The sequence below is a fragment of the Microtus oregoni genome, unplaced genomic scaffold, assembly GCF_018167655.1.
Source record: "Microtus oregoni isolate MIOR12 unplaced genomic scaffold, Mior012 000003F_ref0000135, whole genome shotgun sequence".
Lineage (NCBI taxonomy): Eukaryota > Metazoa > Chordata > Mammalia > Rodentia > Cricetidae > Microtus > Microtus oregoni.
The window spans coordinates 22,540,445-22,560,404 of NW_024543062.1; the positions used below are offsets into that span (position 1 = coordinate 22,540,445).

Here is a 19,960-nt window from a genome sequence, read left to right on the forward strand (position 1 = left end):
TGGGGGGTAATAGCAGGGGCTCAGTGTCGGGGAGAGTGGCTGCCACCACTGCTGCTTAATACACAGACCCATAGCATCAACCGATTCAGGAGAGCCATGGTAGACAGGTCACAGTGATATACTCAGCCTCCTCTTTCACTTCCAAGTAAACCCTAGGTAGCTTTGTATAAAGGTTGCAGGAGCATTTTAGACTTGGGCTCCCAGATGGAGAGGCTAAGGCTGGGGCAAATGTCAGAACATTTGTGTGTCAGGCTGGTGGCCATGTTGCTCCTGGTTCTGTTAATTTTTCTTCCAAGTACATTCTGTGACATAGGATCTGTATATTCCTCTTCCTTTGAAACGGTCATCCCCAAGAGACTGCCAGTCAAGGGGAGTGAAGATCCCGGAGGAAGGGTGTCCTACATGCTGTTGATGCAGGGCCAGCAGCAGCTGCTTCACCTGGAGGTAAAGGGAGACCATTCTGCGAGTAACTTCCCAGTCTACAGTTACCACAATGGCGTCCTGGGGCAAGAAATGCCTCTCCTCTCACAGGACTGCCATTATGAAGGTTACATGGAAGGGGTGCCAGGCTCCTTTGTCTCTGTCAACATCTGCTCAGGCCTCAGGGGCATCCTGATCAAGGAGGAAACATCCTACAGCATCGAGCCTGTGCTCTCCTCCAAAGAGTTTGAACACATCCTGTACACTGTGGCACATCAGCCCCGCGTCTCCTGCAGTGTCATTCCCAAAGACAGCCCAGGGGACACTGGCCAGCAACAGAGGAGCAGGAGACCCGATGACCTGCGGGAGCTGTCTGACTTGTGGTCACACACCAAGTACGTGGAGATGTTCGTCGTGGTCAACCACCAGCGGTTCCAGATGTGGGGCAGCAACGTCACCGAGACGGTCCGGGCAGTGGTGGACATCATTGCTCTGGCCAACAGCTTCACTAGGGGACTAAACACAGAGATGGTGCTGGTGGGCGTGGAAGTCTGGACAGAGGGGGACCTGATAGAGGCCCCGGTGGACCTGCAGGCTACACTGAGGAATTTCAACCGCTGGAGACAGGAGGAGCTCCTGGGCCGTGTCAGGCATGATGTGGCACACTTGATCGTCGGGCATCACCCAGGAGAGAACGAGGGCCAGGCGTTTCTCGATGGTGCCTGTTCTGGTGGGTTTGCAGCGGCTGTGGAGGCCTTCCATCATGAAGATGTCCTGCTGTTTGCGGCGCTTGTGGCCCACGAGCTGGGGCACAACCTGGGAATCCAGCACGACCACCCAGCCTGCTCCTGTGACCCTAAGCACTTCTGCCTCATGCACGAGGATATCACCAAGGACAGTGGCTTCAGCAACTGCAGCTCTGACGACTTCTACCGTTTCCTCCATGACCACAGAGGGGCCTGCCTGCTTGACAGGCCTTGGCACCAAAGCCGCAAGCGCAGAGCTGCCCGTTGTGGAAACGGTGTGGTGGAGGAGTCGGAAGAGTGTGACTGTGGTAACAGCTGCCACAGTAACCAATGTTGTGATGAAAACTGTAAATTTAAGCAGGATGCAGAGTGTAATAATGAGCTTTGCTGTTTTCAATGTAAATTTAAAAAGAAGGGACAGGTTTGTCGTCCTGCTGATGGAATTTGTGACCTGGCAGAATACTGTAATGGGACCTCTGCAATATGTCCTGAGAACAGGATAGTGAAAGATGGCTCTTTATGTCATGAAGCTTACTTCTGCTTTGAGGGTCAGTGCCTGGACCCTAGCTCTCAATGCTCACGTATTTTTGGGTTTGGTGCAAAATCTGCCTCTGATGAATGCTACAGTTCCGTGAACAGCAGAGGGAACCGGTTTGGAAATTGTGGGCCTTCTTCTGAGTCTCCAGGAACATATATCAATTGTTCAGATCAAAACAGTCTGTGTGGGAAACTTACATGTACAGAGTTACAGTTCTTACCACCAATCAAACAGAAACATACACTGATCCAAATCCCTCACAAAGTGAACTGGTGCTGGAGCATGGATGCTCCTGGTGATGAGACAGACATCCCTGGCAGAGGCTATGTGAAGAACCTGACCAACTGTGGCTCAAATAAGGTGTGTCAGAATTTCATCTGTGAAGACAGCGACACGTTCTCCACCTACCCTTCCTGCAGTAAGGAACTGTGTAGTGAACATGGAGTTTGTAATGATTTAGGGCACTGCCATTGTTCATACGGCTTTGCACCCCCTGACTGCAGACATAAAGGAACTGGAGGCAGTGTGGACAGCGGTCCCACTCCCGAACTATCAGATGAAAATCCTCCAGAAGCTGAGAGTCAAAATCCTGAAGATGAAGGTAAAGAGTTGGTACTTAACTTAAAACTGATAGTTCTTTCTGCTATTTTGATACTCACAATACTCTTTATAATTGTATGCATCATGATTGCGTACAGCAAGTCAGAGACTCCTTATGAAGTAGAGCCTTCAGAGTTAGAGAAGGTTCCGGAAGAGGCTGACAAAGAGGAAGAGAAGGAAGAGGAAGAGAAGGAAGAGGAAGAGAAGGAAGAGGAAGAGAAGGAAGAGGAAGAAGAGGAAAAGGAGGAGAAAGAAACAGAAGAGGAAGAAGAGGATGAGGGAGAGGAATAAGTAGGGGGAACATAAAGCCAACCCAACAGCGAGGCCTCTTGCAGCCCTGAGAATAAGAGGCTCAGTAAAGCAAAGGCTGCACAAACTGCCAGCTGTGATCCCTCCCTGGGACTCCAGGGCCTACGGATACACTTGCGAGTGAGGCAGGAGGCTCTGTCTTTACCATTTAGTTGATGGGTGTTTCCATAGTCAGTATTTCAGTACTCTAGTTTTCATGTTTCATTTGAACTTGTCACATATATCTTTGGACATTCAGGTTCTTGTATCTTTGGGCTAATTCTTTTGGTCACCAGAAACTGTATTTTAGGACATGCTTTCTTCCACATCGATTGTCTGGTGCTCCTGAATTTATCACTATCTCCAGGATTTTTATTCCAACTAACAACTACCTATTATGTAAGGGCAATTTCCACAAGATTCAGTGTTCTGACTTGCCCAAAAATATATTCAATGGATGAATCTTTAAATAAAACTCTTAACATTAGATATGCCTTCGGGTTCCATGTAATGTATTTATTGAGTATGTTCAGTTCTGTAGCTGTGTGGTAAAGGCTGTACCTCATAAGGAAGAAGGCCTAACTTTGAATCTTGAGTTAAGAAGTCAGCATTACAGACATCAGCCACATCCCCAGGACAAAGAGTGCTTGCTGTACAGTCATTAAGTTCAGATTCCCGCACTCACCTGACAAGAGACAAGACAGGGATCTTGCACATGCCCATAATCCAAACTGGCAAGACCAGGAGGTTCACTGGGGTTTGATGGTTTCTAGCCCAGAGAATGCAAACTCTAGGTTTAGGGAAAGAATAGACCAAGAATCATAGAGGAGGACACTAAACACCTCTTCTACCCTATATGTAGATGCATAGGCACCCCCATCTGCACATATATGAGCACTACACAATAAACAAACAATCGTATATTGAAGAGGAAGCAGCAGCAACCAGCACTAAGTAAGTATTGATGGTGCTGTTTGCCATATTGCCAGCTTTCTTCAGAAGGCTTAGCAAGGAGACTGAAGTGTAAGGCCAGCCTAGGTTACTTAGCAAGACTTATCCTAAAAACAAAATGAAGCTGAACAGAATTACTTTGTGCTCTGACTGTAGAAAGGACAGCCTTTCTCATAAGTCATCCTGCCATGTGTTTGTAGCATCATGAGGAAGAAGTTCAGTAATTGATGTGTTAATGCTCCTATAGGACCATACTCCTCAACAGAGTCTGGCCATGTCCTGCCACCTTCTCCCTGCCTTCTCTGGGTGCCTCCGGCTAGCCAAGACCCCAGCACTTTCCTTAGTTTCCTAAAGCCAATTCCAGATTCTAGATTTGTCTTCAGACTTGAGAGGAACAAAGGGAAGTTACAGTGTGGAAGAGATGCTGCAGTTAGTGATGCTCTCATGCCCAGGGGTCATGTTGTCCTTGGGGGTCCAGGAGCAGACCCGTCTCTCCTCAGGCTGACCTCACATCTTTTCTCACCCCATTAGTCAAGCTGAGCTCCCTTGTTTGGAGTTCAGTTGAAAAAAATAAATAAAATAAGGTAACTCCAAATTGATACAATTCTGTGCTTGATGAAAACAAAGTGTTACTTTTGTTTGTTTTTGATATAGTGGTTCACACATGTAGCCAAGGGACTGACTTCCAACTACATAGCCTAGGTCAGCCTCAACCTCAAAGTAATCTTTCTAACTCAGCCTCTGGAGTCCTGAGATTACAGGTGTAAGATATAACATGGAGATAAAAGTGCTACATTTATTTGAAAAGGAACATGGCTTACTGTTTCTCCAGATTTCTTCTGAAATGGAATTTTGTCATTATGATTGAGTGGGGAACAGCTCATTCAAGTGTTTTTTCAAAGGGGAAAAACCGTTCTTTTTCCATCAATAGAAAAGAAGTAAAAATAAGCTTTCACCCTGAGTTGAGAACCAGCTTCAAAATTCCCCATATCCTATCAATCATGGCTTCCCTGTGTGTGGGGAGAGGAGTCTTCCACTTCTCTATCCCATAAGCAAATGCCCTGCACCATCTAGAGTATTATTCTAGAAGATGTCACCACTTCTGCAGGGGAAGCACTCCAACACCAGCCTTGATTCTGGGTCTTTGAAGTTTATGGACATAATGAAAGGATGAACTGTAATTAGAGGCATTTCAAAGGCTTATTTGTTTAATCAGAGCTACAGGCAAAAATTGTCTTTAAATAGGAGAACATCTTTTTTTGTGATTTCACTTCATATGAAGGCAAATCTCAAACTCTTCACTTTCCTAGAATGGAGAAGACAGGATTTATAGACTTGACTCAAATTACAGCTGAACTGTTTTTAATGTGGATAGGTAAAATCCATACTTTGTTATGATGTTTACCTGCATTAAAAAAAAAAAAGGATTTTAAGCTGGGTGGTGGTGGTGCACGCCTTTAATCCCAGCACTTGGGAGGCAGACGGGAGGATCTCAGTGAGTTCAAGGCCATCCTGGTTTATAAAGTGAGTTCTAGGATAGCCAAGGCTACACAGAGAAATCCTGTCTTGAAAAAAAAAGAAAGGAAGGAAAGAAAAGAAAGGATTTTAATGTCACAAAAGTTGGGAACACAATGAGGGAAAAAGAATGTGGTTTAAGAATGCTGGAAGGCAACCTCATCTGGAGGGACATGGCCTAGGAAATGTGCTCAGACCAACCATGAGCGTACCTTGTTAAGCCCACACTGAGAACGCACACTCTTATAACACTGGTCTCACCTCTGTGCTCCTTGGATTCTGGATGCTCATCCCTTTATCAAAAGATATCTTCATTTCTCTTGCTCACCATGTCCTGTCTTCCCTTCTGTATTGGCTATAGGTCTCTGAACCCTTGTTCTGCAAATCTCTGTGAACCTATTTCCACATTTTACAAATCCTTTCCATGTTCATATAAATATATATTTGAGGACCATCTTTTATAAATAAGCCTATTATTTTTTCTAAAGTGGGCAACTCACTAAGCCTTATATATCAATGATTTTTTTTCTTGTTTTGTTTTTTGAGACAGGGTTTCTCTATAGCTTTGGAGCCTGTCCTGAAACTAGCTCTTGTAGACCAGGCTGGCCTCAAACTCAGAGAGACCTGCCTGCCTATGCCTCCCAAGTGCGGGGTTAAAGGTTTGTGCCACCACTGCCCAGATGTTTTTTTTTCATAAATTATTCTTTATTACTAGAGTTCCAAGGCATATTAGTATATCCATAGTTATTTACACCATGTTCTTATAAATAGATATGCATTCTGTTTTGACTTTAGCTATTACAGACTGAATGCAGACAAAGCCCTCAAGTCAAGGCAAAGGGCTTTCTTTTGGGTTCTGTTGCATGCTGTAGGCTGGTACATTTCCCACCACTCCCTGTGGCAGAATTTTTGACCTGGGTGTGCTCAGGAAACTCACTTTAGGTCACTTCTGTTCATTATATAAGGCGGTTTCTTCTGACCTAAATCCTGGAGAGCTTCTGGTCTCACTGTTACCCATAAAACACTACCAGTATGTCTGCGAAAGAAGTGTTAGGAAACTGTTTAGATGCTGGACTGACAGTCAATGTTGTGGAGAAAGCATAAAGCTGCCTTGAGCTTGGTAGGGCTCAAGGAATAATGATGTTGGGAACACTAAGAATCCTAGGGCTGGCTGAACTGTGGTGACTACTGCCACTGTCCTGGGAGCCACGGCTCTAATTATGGGGCCTCTGTGGTTTCCATAGCAACTGTGACCAATTCCTCTCACCATGTATAGGACATACAATTCTGCCACCATAGCTCTATTGGTCACTAAAGAAGCTTTGCTTAGTTATAAATATTTCAGATGGATACAGCCACCAAATCTACTTATTATTTTAGATAAAGTTTAAAAAAAATTGAGCCGGTGGTGGTGACACATGCCTTTAATCCCAGGACTCGGTAGGCAGAGGCAGGCGGATCTCTGAGTTAGAGGAAGGCCTGGTCTACAAGAGCTAGTTCCAGGACAGGCTCCAAAGCCACAAGTCTCGAAAACCAAAAAAAAAAAAAAGTTTTAAAAATTCTATATAAAATTGTTATAATAAACAACTTGAAAAACACTAAAATACTACAAATGAGGGATACGGCAGAGCATTTTGGCTGTGTGAGCATTCTCAGGTCTCCATGAAACCTCACTACAAGAACCCCAACTGCACACCTGCAAGTTGTTGCATGGCTTCCTACTTTTCTTGTTTTTATGGAGCAGAGTTTGCAAATGACACACATATATGTGAACCTGAAATTTATTTTTTCTTGAAGAGATGTAAATAAATCTAGTATTTGAAAAAGTAATGAATCTCTTAGATAGAAAGTAGCTATACCTCCCTGAATGAGCACCTGGAGAGATCCTTCCTAATTCACTCAGAACCGTTACTGACCACAGCTTACATTCCCTTTTAGTTCTCCAGTCTGGGGTATGCCAGAAAAGATGGGAGTGTTCCCTGCAGACCTGCAGAATCCACTCACATGAAACATTCACTTCCGGGATGTTCTAGTTCTATAGTTTCAAAGAATGGTGGAAGAGCTGGAAGCAAAAGCAAGAGAAAACTCCGGTGGGTCTAGGCTCCTGCTATAGATTCTCTTCTGTGAGCACAGCAATGGGGTCTGAGTATCTGCATCACGGCGAGGCTCACGCTTTAGCTGCTGGAACTTGCACTGTGTCCAGCCATATATGCCACAGTTGATCAGACCCTGGGATGCTGCTGTGAGAGCCTGGAAGAGACGAAGAACAGTGGAGCCCAACCCTCTGTGCAGCGTCGTCACTGGAGCTGCTGAACTGTGCACAAGCTCATCTAAACTCTTCACATTGCGTCCTGCTGCGGACAGCTGACGGCTGTTATACTTTTTAGTATTTATGAGGACAAGAAAATGGCTTCAACTGCCAACTGTTCTAAAAAGTTTTCTTCTGATAATGGAGGAAAATGGAAAAGCAAAAAATTCCCTTCCTGCTTATCACTCACTACACACAGGTAATTTGTGCCATTTGATTCACTCTGGATGGGAGAGCATCACCATCAGTGTCTCACAAGAATATATACCCTGGGAGACCTTATTCTACCAACCATATCTTCAATATATCAAAACAAAGTTGCCCAGAGATAAATGTGCTCCAAACTGGACCCAGAAACACTTAGACTAGCCTTTCAGGAAATGGTTATATTCTTCATTAGTAACCATAAACATTAGATGTTCTCTTTTGCAATGCACAAATGAATATACTGAAGGGGGAAAACCTGTGTGCCCTCTAAATGGCAGTGTGAGAGAACCAGGCACAAAGGTGCAAGACAAAAGATTCTGGCTTTGGAAGGGGTTACCTGGAGCACAGAGAAAGCCATGTGCAGGGAGGTATCCTGGGGCTTGGTCAGCTCTATGATCAACAGTGTGGCAGCTGCAAACACACAACGTGTAAACTGCTGTCAGCTCTCAGTGCACACGCCTGCACATCCCGTCAACAGAAGCTACAGGGAACTGAAGATCAGCACTGAGATTAACCAATTATGTAAACCACTGAGACTTTGGCCTTCATTTCTGGTCTGTACTGATTAAAACTTGCAGATTAATGCCAGGTGGACTTGTACATGTCTTTAATCCCAGCATTGAGGCAGAGGCTGTAGGTATACCTCTGGTGAGTTTGAGGCCATTGCCATTGGGGTCTACATAATGAGACCTTGTCTTAAAAAATAAAGCAATAAGAAATAAAATTTACAAGCTAGATAGGAATATGCAGTCATGATTTTAGTGAGATCATTTTGTTTGATGAAACCCATAGCCACCTCCTTCACCTCCAATTCCTTTTACTAAGATACCAACCTGGGCCCCAGCAGCATACAAAGGCCACCGGGAAGAAGCGCACTCGCTGGCCCACAATGTAAATCACTGCCCACTGCTCACTCTCCAGAAAGCCTGTCGATTTCACAAACTTCTTATACAATGACTGGGCATGGATGAGCAAGACCTAAACATGAGTGTAGCAGTGAGTAGTAGGCCTGTGGCTTAGTCAAATTTCCCGGCATCTTAGAAGGCTCACTCTGCAAGGAATGCCTGCCCGGAAAAGTCACTCTCCTTCTTTACCATGAGAGCAGACTTTGGAGAATTACCCAGTGGGAATTTTCATGTAGACAAACAGATACTAACCAAACTTTTAGTTATTATGTTCAGTGTGTGAACATCATCAACCCCTGGCTTTCCCAATCTTAAACAAATCACAATATATATGGGAAGGTGTGTTGTTTTCTTGTGGAGGTGGGAATCAAATCTACAGTTTAATAATAGGCAAGCATTGTACTAATAACTTGCATTCCCATCCAGGAAGTTAAAGTGAGTTCTAACTAATCCATCTCTTAAAATATCTTATTAGTGATTCTTTGAGACTATGTTTTATACTTCATGCCCTGAAGTTTATCAGTACAAAGGCTAATACTAAATTCTCAACTCTGAGTAAAAGAGGAGTTTTAAAAAAATCTCTTCTTGCCGGGCGGTGGTGGTGCACGCCTTTAATCCCAGCACTCGGGAGGCAGAGGCAGGCAGATCTCTGTGAGTTCGAGGCCAATCTGGTCTACAAGAGCTAGTTCCAGGTCAGGCTCCAAAGCTATAGAGAAACCCTGTTTTGAAAAACCAAAAGAGAGAGAGAGAGAGAGAGAGAGAGAGAGAGAGAAGAGAAGAGAAGAGAAGAGAAGGGAGGGAGGGGGGGAGGGAGGGACAGAATATCTCTTCTCAATCAACCAATGGTGGTGCGCACCTTTCACCCCAGCACTTGAAGACAGAGGCAGGAGGATCTCTGAGTTTGAGGCCAGCCTGGTCTATAGAGTGAGTTCCAGGACAGCCAGGACTAAATAAATTGTCTCATAGGTAAAAAAAAAAAAAAAAAAAGAAAGAAAGAAAAAAGAAAAACCCATGCTTTCATTATCTGGGAAATTAAATCAAAGCACAGGTTCTATGTCACAGAATGTCACTTACATAAAGGATACATCATGTCATGTGATCTTTCTACTCTGGGTCCTCATGGGAATCAAAGAAACACATTAATTCTAGAGTGAACATGATTGTCACCTAACTAATATAAGCTTCTTTTCCTGCTTATCATGTAATTTTGGGTAGTCCAAAAAAAACAAAGGCAGTAATTACACTGTCAACAAATCCTTGTCACTTCCTTCCTTTCTTCCTTTTTTTTTTTTTGAAAGAATTTCACATACAGCCCAGACTGGCTATATGAAACTAAGTATGACTTTGAACTTCTGATTCCCATGCTCTCATGCACTCTAGGGAAGTGTTCTACCAGCTGAACTATATCCTCACAGTCATGGTCACTTCCCTGGTGCTGGACCATGGGAAACACCTCTTTTATATATATATATATATAATTTATTTATTATGTATACAATATTCTGTCTGTGTGTATCCCTACAGGCCAGAAGAGGGCACCAGACCTCATTCCAGATGGTTGTAAGCCACCATGTGGTTGCTGGGAATTGAACTCAGGACCTTTGGAAGAGCAGGTAATGCCCTTAACCTCTGAGCCATCTCTCCAGTTCCCGGGAAACACCTCTTGTAGTGTTCCAGTCTTGGTACACTGCCTATCTCTCTGTCCATCCTTTCAGCAGTAACAAACAGGTGGAACCATACCGTGATGAGGAGGAGGCTGAAGAAAAAGCTGGCCAGGAAAACAGTGACGCCATAAAAATAGAGCACACTGCAGACAGATGTGTTGGTGGAAGGCAGGGGTTCAATCATGGCTGATGGAGGCGAGTGCATTAGGAGACACCTGGGAAGAAAACCAATGGGCAGGATGATACAACAATGACAACACAAGAGAAACAAAACCAAACCTGAATGTCAGTGAGGTCACTACTGCTGTGATAAACACATGACCATCAGCAAGCGGGGGATGAAAGGCTTTGTTTGGTCTACTCTTCCATATCTTAGTCCATCACTGAAGTAAGTCAGGGCAGCAGCCTGGAGGCAGCAGCTGATGCAGAGGCCATGGAAAGGTGCTGCTTACCAGCTTGTTCCTCATGGCTTGCTCAGCCTGATTTTTTATAGAACCATGGGCCAACAGCTCAGCGGTGGCCCCACTCACAATTGACTAGTCCCCCCAACATCAATCACTAATGAAGAAAATGTCCTATAGGCTTGCCTGCAGCCCAATCTTATGGAGGCCCTTTCTCAATTGAGGCTCCCTCCAATCTGAGGCCATTAGTTTGTGTCAGGTTGACAGGAAACTACCCAGCACAGTGAGTAATGGGCTCTTACCTATAACTATAACACCCTGTTCCTTCCCACAGATGAAATGCCTTGAGTCACTCTGGACTATCTATTTCCTTGTGTTTCTTCAGCCTGACTACATCATATTATATCTAGAACCCATTTCCAAAACAAGTAATTTTTTTGAGATAGGGTATGATGTAGTCCAGGCTAGCCTCAAACTAGTAAGTAGTTCAGATTGGCTTCAAAACTCTGACCTCCTGTCTCTATCTCCTATGTGCTGAGGTCACAAGTATGCACCACCACACATACTATATGCAGCTCTGGGGATCCAACCCAAGACTTTGGGTAAGCCCAGCAAACATTCTACTGCCTGGGCTAGCTACCTCCACAAGTAAAACAAATGGTTATGGCTAAAGAAGCTCCATTTTATGCTAGGTATTCATTTTAGTACCCACCAGTTTTCTGTTGATGACTCCAGTCCCTGGAAGATAAGTTCCCAGTATAAGAAGGAACCAAACTGAAGCCATTTTGAATAAAAATTCCATCTTGAAAAGCAAAGTGAAATAAAGTTTAAGTTTCCAAGACCTCCCTGGGTAACTGACATCACTAGCATCCTGGCTAGCAAGGTGAGACACGGATGGTGGGCACGCTGCTCCACCACACTTGAGTAGAACAACCAACGAGAACAAGGCAAGTGAACCAAAGAACAGTGTCCCTAGGAAAGTCCCCAATCCTTTCATCCAGGTTGGTGGGAAATATAAGTGCAACTTGGTACAGACATTTGTGGTTTTTCTGTTTAAATACTTGCTGATCACATAGCAGAGACAGTACAAAAAAAAAAAAAGAAAAGAAAAGAAAAGAAAAAGAAAAAAATCAATCATGCCACAAGGACACGTGCTCAACTATGTTCATAGCAGCTTTGTTTGTCATAGCCAGAACCTGGAAACAACCTAAATGTTCCTCAATCGAAGAAGAATGGATAAGGAAAATATGGTACATTTACACAATGGAGTATTACACAGCAGAAAAAAAAACAACAGCTTGAATTTTGCAGGAAAATATGTGGAGCTAGAAAACGTTATTTTTGAGTGAGGTAACCCATACACAGAAAGACAATTATCACATGTACTCACTCATAGGTGGTTTTTAATCATAAAGCAAAGAAAGCCAGCCTACAAACCACAATCCCAGAGAACTTAGACAACAATGTGGACACTAAGAGAGACTTACATAGATCTAATCTACATGGGAAGTAGAAAGTAGAAAAAGACAAGATCTCCTGAGTAAATTGGGAGCATGGGGACCTTGGGGGAGGACTGAAGGGGGAAGGGGGAGGCAGGGAGGGGAACAGAGAAAAACGTAGAGCTCAATAAATATCAATAAAAAAAATAAAATTAAAAACAATACTTGCTGAAATGAATGCTCAGTGACACAGTCAGCTCCCAAGTCTGTACTGCTGGATCTTGCTTTGAATGAGTTCCTGTGTATTTGGGTTGTTTGGGTCTTCTTGGACCCTACCAGTACCCCTGATTCAGTGATAGCTACCCAAAAATATACAACCATTGCTTTGTTGTTGTTGTTTCTGTAACTTACTTATGCAGACACCCAAAGATTGTTCTGAGGTGCTTTAACCACTTAACTTGGCAGAACAAAACATTTTTATTTGCTTACATAGATAGTGAAGGTCTTCATGTGGTTTCCTCTTTAATAATCTTCCCCATAACCCTCCTGCATGGCAACCTAAAATTTGCTTCAGAGATTGTTCACCCTGCTAGCAATTAAACAATACATATTTTAATTATAGTGGGATTGAATCTATGGTCTTTTCCCAGAAGTCATAAACACCAAAGCAAAACATGTTGGCTAGAAAGTATGTAGAACAAATGAAAAGCTGAGTTAGTCCTTGCTTACCTGTGGCTCTGGCTAAAGTTGTGGAAGCATTCATTGACATTGCCCAGACAAAACACAGGTGTCATCAGCAGCAGAGGTAGCAGGCTGATAGGAGAAAATGGATTATGCCATTATCCAGAAATGTTCATGCCCTTCTCCCTTTTGTAAAATAGTCTCTTCTGACTAGATTACCCCACCAACTCCCTATACCTGACCTACATGAAGAAAAACATCTTAAATACCATAGCTATCCTTATTTTATATTTCCCGAAGAACTTCATTGTAAAGTGGACTTTATATCTAACTTGACCTCTTAATAGTTTCTTGAGAATCTTTGGAATTATAGCCAGATAAAAATCTGCTAGGTCAGGCAGTAGTGGAAAGATGTTAAAAGCATTGCCTGCTCTTCCAAAGGTCCTGAGTTCAATTCCCAGCAACCACATGATGGCTCACAATCATCTGTAATAGGGTCTGGTGCCTTCTTCTGGCCTGCAGGCATACACACAGAATATTGTATACATAATAAATAAATAAATATTTTTTTAAAAGAAAACAAATCAGAATCTAAGCGATGTTGGGTGTGGTGGTGCAGGCTTGTAATCTTAGCATGCAGGAAATTGAGGCAGGAGGATCTTGATTTTGAGGCCAGTCTGAGCTACATAGCAAAACTTTGTCACAAAAAAGCAAAACAAAACAAAATTTACATGAAAAAATCTACATGAAAGAAAACAATGGAACTGCCACGAGGTGGTGGTGCACACCTTCAATCCCAGCACTCAGGAGGCAAGGGGCAGGATCTCTGTGAATTTGAGAGGTCAGCCTGGTCTAAAGATTGAGTTCCAGAAGAGCCAGGGCTACACAGAGAAACCGTCTCAAAAAACAAATAAACGGGCTGGAGTGATGGCTCTGTGGTTAAGAGCATTGCCTACTCTTCCAAAGGTCCTGAGTTCAATTCCCAGCAACCACATGGTGGCTCACAACCATCTGTAAAGAGGTCTGGCGCCCTCTTCTGGCCTTCAGGCTTACACACATTCAGAATATTGTATACATAATAAATAAATAAATATTAAAAAAAACAATCACAAAAACAAACAAACAAAACTATGGAACAGCTCTACATGGTCTCCTTCACTCTGCAGTGGCCAGATTAATTCCTGTCCTTACCCTTCCTGTGTGCTTACTCTTTAAACAGACAATTGTTTATCCACTTAAAATACAGCCACTGACCTAGAAGGGATTTGGGAGCAAAGTTATAAAGTCTAAAACCAATGTGATCACTTCTTTGTGTGGATCTGGATTCTTTCTGGACTAGGATTCTCACACAAAGGTGGACTGATCTTGAGAGCTGGGCTCAGCAGGTAAAGCTTGAGGACTGGAGTGGGGTACAGTGGGATGCCCAGGACCCACATAAAAAACTGATAGCTCTTGAGGTCAGCCTGTTGTCCAGCATACTGGAAACAGAGATGTGAATCACCAGGATAAGGTAGCTTGGTCCGACGAGCAGGTATGCTAAGTTCTGGGTTCCATGAGAAACTCTCTTGGTGTATAAGAGAGAGTGATAAATGAAAGGAGCTGACATCAAGCTTCCTTCATACGCAAGCATAGAAAGTATTCACCCGAAACATAAGCATATATATACTCACATATATACAAATGCAAGAAAGAGGTTTGCTCAAAGCCACAAAGAATTGGTGTTATAGAGTTGGAGCTAAAACCCAGCTCTCTAATATCAAACTAGGGAAAGGAAGAAAGTAATCAATAATTATGTTTGTTGCTTCCTATCATTTAATGCTCTATAAAGACACAGGAGTGACAGTGGAAATGAAGAGTAACAGGCATTCGTTCCTTACCAGCAAGAAAAAAATCTTACCTTGACAAAATGAACACTATGTGACTACTTTGACAAGTATGTTTTATCACCTATGAAAAGATGAGAAGTGAAAAATGTTAGGACCAGTGCCAAAGTCACCAGTAAACATTCACACACATTTCCAGTAGCCCCCTTGCTTTGTCAGTCATATTGTTTATAGAACCCACCAAAGTCAGTTCCCTTAATATAGATAAAACATGACAGTGTATAGATAAAACACGCCTTTAATCCCAGCACTTGGGAGGCAGAGGCAGGCAGATCTCTGTGAGTTCGAGACCAGCCTGGTCTACAAGAGCTAGTTCCAGGACAGGCTCCAAAAGCACAGAGAAACCCTGTCTCGAAAAACCAAAAATAAATAAATAAAATAAAAAGAAACAACAATAATAAACCCAAAAGACTACAGAAAGTAATTTAATCCAAAGCCCGAGTGCTGAAACAAATTCTTTTAGGGATAAAGGCATATTTGAAGTCATAGGATGTTTTTTTCTTTTAGCCCCAGAAAGGCACAGATGAATAAAGCCATGTATAAGTTGACCAGCACAAAGTATTAATTGGCCAGTATTGACATGAGAGAGTCAGAGAAGCCCTTGGATATAAGACTATGCTAGAGTACGGAACATTTAAAATCTGGAGACTTAGGAGACAGTTCAGTAGATAAAGTGGTTTTTGAGCAAGCATAGGAACCTAAGTTCATATCCCTAGCACCCACACAAGAAACCAGGCATAAGCAGCACTTGTCAGCAACCCTAACACTGTAGAGGAGGCAAGGGAAGACAGACAGACCCTAGGGGCTTCACAGGCCAATCAGACTAGCACAAATGGCAAATACAAGGTTCAGTAAGAAATATCTCAAAAACAAAAAAAGTGGAGAACGTTAAGTGGTGGTGGCACGCACCTTTAATCCCAGCACTCAGTAGGCAGAGGTAGGCCAGATCTCTGTGAATTCAAGGCCAGCCTTGTCTACAGAGCAAGTTCCAGGATAGCCAAGACTGTTACATAGAGGAACCTTGTCTTGAAAAACAAAACAAAACAAAGAAGGTGAAGATCAACAGAGGAAAGCAGCTGGTGTTGACTACTGATCTCTACACACTGATGCACAGGCACACGCACTACACACACAGACACACACACTACACACACACTACACACACACTACACATACACCACACACAGAGTGTACTGCATTACACAGGGTGATGGAATATGTATTTATCATAGAGAAGTCTTGGGTTCAAATCCATAACACTCCCAGACAGACAGATGAATACTCCCCACTTGCATCAGAGCCTAAACAATTTGAAGCAGCATAACTGCTATCATGATAAGCATAACTTGGTATCATGATGGAAAGTTCATGGCCTATGGGGTTTGCTTTTCACACTTGGCCAGTGGAGCCCCAGCTCAAGCCCAGGGCTTTGAGTGAAGTCGTGGGCAAAGCTCTGGGAGCTGCTGTGCTTTGAGGCACTCATCGCCCAAAGAGAAGAAAACAAACTCCCAGCTCTTTGCTTCCCTACAAACAAGCATAGAAAGGGGTAAGTAGCCACAGGCCCTTCCTAACTGGAGAGATCATGCAAGGTTAAGGTGCAGAAGACACCTATGCCTGTGGAATGCCCAGAGTGGGCAAGATTAAATGGCAGAAGAGAGAGTGGAGTTTTTGTTGTACACAGCAGCTACTATCCGCATATAGCTACTTACAGTAAAACTAAGTAAAATGAAAATATCAACTCCTGTCATGCATGATGGCATATGCCTCCAAAACCAGAATTTGAAAGGCAGAGGCAGTAGGATGGCTGCAAGTTAGAAGCCAGCCTAAAGTACATGGCAAGTTCTAATACTGCCCCAACCAGGGCTAGAGAGTAAGAGACTCTGGTTCAAAGCCTGAGTTCTCCAGTCAGTTCCTTCATTTTGCAGTTACATGACAAGCGCTCAGTGGCCACTGCGGCCAGTAACTATGGATACAAACACACTTGCTACCAGGTGTGGTGGCTACTCTGTTAGTCCCAGCACTTGGAGGGCAAAGGCAAGCAGCTCCCTGTGAGTTCAAGGCCAGCCTGGTCTATATAGTAAAATCCTGCCTCCAAGAAGTTTCATTGAATGCTTTTGTAAAGACTGTAGTATCTTGTTTATGATGCTGCTTATGGGTACTTTTCATGTTTCATTTTCATTTATTTTTTTTTACCATGTTCTCTGGGAAGTGGGGACCAGAGGGAAAAAAGAGAGAACATTATTTGTTCCTACCCTTTCTTACCAGTGACTGTCTTGAACAAAGCTTAAAAAAAGGAAAAGCCGGGTGTGGTGGTGCATGCAGAGGCAGGTAGATCACTGTGAATTCAAGGCAACCCTAGTCTACAAGAGCGAGTTCTAGGACAGTCTCCAAAGCTACAAAAAAAGAAAAAAAGAGCCGGGTGGTGGTGGCACACGCCTTTAATCCCAGCACTCGGGAGGCAGAGGCAGGCGGATCTCTGGGAGTTCGAGACCAGCCTGGTCTACAAGAGCTAGTTCCGGGACAGGCACCAAAGCTACAGAGAAACCCTGTCTCGAAAAACCAAAAAAAAAGAAAAAAGAAAAAAAGAAAACAGAAGGAAAGAAAGAAAGAAAGAAAAAAAAGAAAGAAAAAAAGAAAGAAAGAAAGAAAGGGGAAGAAATGACATTTTCACGATCCCAGCATTTTGGTGTTGAAGAGGCAGCATGGATTATAGAGATTAATACTAAACTTTACGATGAAAACTTGATGCCTGTCTTGGCTACATACTGAGCTGTGGGCCAGCATGGGCTACATAGCAAGAGCCTTTTCAACAAGCAAAACATGAGAGATATAAATCAGACAGTGACCCAGCCAGGCAGTAGTGGCATGCTCCTTTAATTCCAGCACTCAGGAAGCAAAGGCGGGTGGATGGATCTCTGTAAATTCAGGGCCAACCTGGTCTACAAGAGTGAGTTCCGGGACAGGCTCCAAAGTTATACAGAGAAACCCTGTCTCAAACAAAACAAAACAAAACAACAACAAAAAACCAGACAAGTGACCCAGAACAATGCATATACATCATTTTGTGAAAACAAAATATATAGAAATTGGAAGCAATCTTCTAAAATTAATATCCACCATAAATATTGAACTCAATATTTGAATATTAGTTGATAATGAATAATGTTTGTGGGACTAGGGAGATTTCTCAGTGAATAAGAACATTGACTACTCTTCCGGAGGACCCTGGTTAAATTTCCAGCACCCACATGGCAGCTCCCAACTATAACTCCAGTTCCAGGGGATCAACACCCTTGTACAGTTAGACATGCAAGCAAAACACCAATGTACATGAATACAAAAAAGAATAATGTTTGTTATCTGGGTCAGTTGGAGACAGTGACTTCATCCCTTGTAAAGTCCTATTAAAGATCCTGTAACATTCTCACCCTGCCTCCTTAGATGATACTTCTGTGCTGTTCGCTAAGAAGACATGGAAAGCCCTAATGGAGGGACAGACAGACACAGGGGCAGAGTTACAAGACAGCCTCAGGCAGGCCCAAATTCAGACACACAACAGGCAGGACAGAAGGCACAGAAATCGTGAAGTAGAGAATTCAAATCTGGACTCACTCTTGTTCAAATGACTCCAAAGGGAAGTGCTTTTGTTTCTACCCTTAATGCAACACTGATGCGTTGCTGATGACTCTGAGTCAATCACTAACACATTTCATCCACACGCTCTTCCACTTACTCAAACAACAAACAGTCACTGGGCTACTCCCTGTGTCCACTGAGAAGCAATCTGCAGGTCCTAGGGAAGGGTGGGGCAGCTTTCCAGACTGTTTATCATCCTCCTAACAGAATTTTACTTTAAAAAAACATAAAGTGATAAATATTACAGAAGTTAAGGTTAGAATATTTAGTAAGATGTGTAAGATGAAAACAGGCCTGTGTCCTGTAGCACAGTTGGTGGAGTGTTTCCTAGCATTCTAGAGGTCCTGGGTCTAATCCCAGCACCACATAAACTGGGTTTAGTGGTCCACACCAAGAATCCCAGCATTTAGGAAGTAGAAGACAGAAGATCAGAAGTTCAAGATCATCTTCGATTATGTAATCTGAGATAGCCTGGGCTACATGGGACCCTTTTTCAAAAACAAACAAACAACAATAACAAAAATATTAAGTCTAATGTGATAGTGCACGCTTTTAACCCCAGTACTTGGGAGGCAGAGGCAGGTGGATCTTTTGAGTTCAAAGCCAACATAGTCTACAGAATGAATTCCAGGACAGCCAGGGCTATACAGAGAAACCCTGTCTCGGAAAAAAAAAAAAAAAAAACAAAACAAACAAAAAATGTAAAGACATTTAGAAATAAAGACTGAGAAATCACTAATATATTACCCATCAGAATCAGTGATGTTCTCAAAGCATCAGAAACAAGAAACTCACTGGTCTATGAGCACACATACATAACTCCAGCACTTGGGAGGTACAGGCACAAGGGCCAGAAGTTGAAAGCCAGCTGCAGCTGGTTCAAAGCCAGCCTAAGCGCCTAAGCTACGTGGAACACAGTCTCAAAAAGAAAAAACAGCAACAAAAAAACCCTACTAGAGTAAAAAAGTAAGACACTCAGGGGCTGGAGAGATGGCTCAGAGGCTCTTCCAGAAGTCCTGAGTTCAATTCCGAGCAACCACATGGTGCCTCACAACCATCTATAATGAGATCTGGTGCCCTCTTCTGCCCTGCAGTGATACATGCAGACAGAACACTGTATACATAATAAACAAACAAATCTTTTTTAAAAAGAGTAAGACACTCAGTTTACTACACAATGAAGTGCTACTTATTCGGCAGTAAAAAGACTGAGTGGTTTGCACATGTGGAAACGATGACCTTTACAGCACTGTGCTGCTCTTTGCTTTCTCCGTCCTTTGCTCTCCTTCCCACTCCTTGTACTCACTCTCCAGTCTACTACTTTCCCTGCTCTGGACTCTTCCAGTTGCCTTTGGCTGTTCTCTCCCTCATACCTATAATAAAATCTTTACCTTCAACCATAGTAAAAATAATATAAAAATAACTAAAAGCACTGTTATAAATGAAAGCAAACATACATATACATGCACACACATACAGTATTATTGTTACATGAAGTATCCTGAAAAGCAGGTCTATAGAAAGGCACATACAGCCAGGTGGTGGTGGTGCACGCCTTTAATTCCAGCACTCGGGAGGCAGAAACAGGAGAATCTCTGTGAGTTCGAGGCCAGCCTGGTCTACAGAGCAAGTTCCAGGAATAAAGAAGAAAGGCACATATATTTGAACACGTAGAGCAGAGAGTGTAAAGGACTTAATGGTAAATAGCACGAGAGATACCATTGGGGAAAGAAAACATCCTGAAATGATATGCTGATTACACAACTTGAGAGATTACT

The 19,960-nt window shown here is 43.1% G+C and overlaps 2 protein-coding genes across 9 annotated transcripts in view; one reads left to right on the forward strand and one right to left on the reverse strand.

Annotated features, from left to right (window-relative positions):
- Positions 1–204: 204 nt before the first annotated feature.
- Positions 205–2,508, forward strand: LOC121445954 (disintegrin and metalloproteinase domain-containing protein 1b-like; the record flags this gene model as incomplete). Its single annotated transcript, XM_041648132.1, has 1 exon — positions 205–2,508. A coding segment is annotated over exon 1 (2,304 nt), but the record flags the coding sequence as incomplete, so codon positions are not given.
- Positions 2,509–4,749: 2,241 nt separating this feature from the next.
- The window catches only part of Tmem116 (transmembrane protein 116), a 63,055-nt gene continuing 47,844 nt past the window's right edge, over positions 4,750–19,960 (reverse strand). For 6 of the 8 annotated variants that reach the window (XM_041648141.1, XM_041648139.1, XM_041648140.1 and 3 more), the window contains 6 exons: positions 14,561–14,610; positions 12,712–12,795; positions 10,219–10,357; positions 8,407–8,551; positions 7,911–7,984; positions 6,538–7,308 (listed from right to left, as the gene is read on the reverse strand). In XM_041648141.1, coding sequence (XP_041504075.1) covers positions 7,102–7,308; positions 7,911–7,984; positions 8,407–8,551; positions 10,219–10,357; positions 12,712–12,795; positions 14,561–14,610 — 699 coding nt within the window. In that variant the 3' untranslated portion in view covers positions 6,538–7,101. Of the gene's footprint in view, positions 4,949–6,537; positions 7,309–7,910; positions 7,985–8,406; positions 8,552–10,218; positions 10,358–12,711; positions 12,796–14,560; positions 14,611–19,960 lie in introns of those variants that run through there. The other 2 variants (XM_041648136.1, XM_041648135.1) reach the window with 2 other exon arrangements.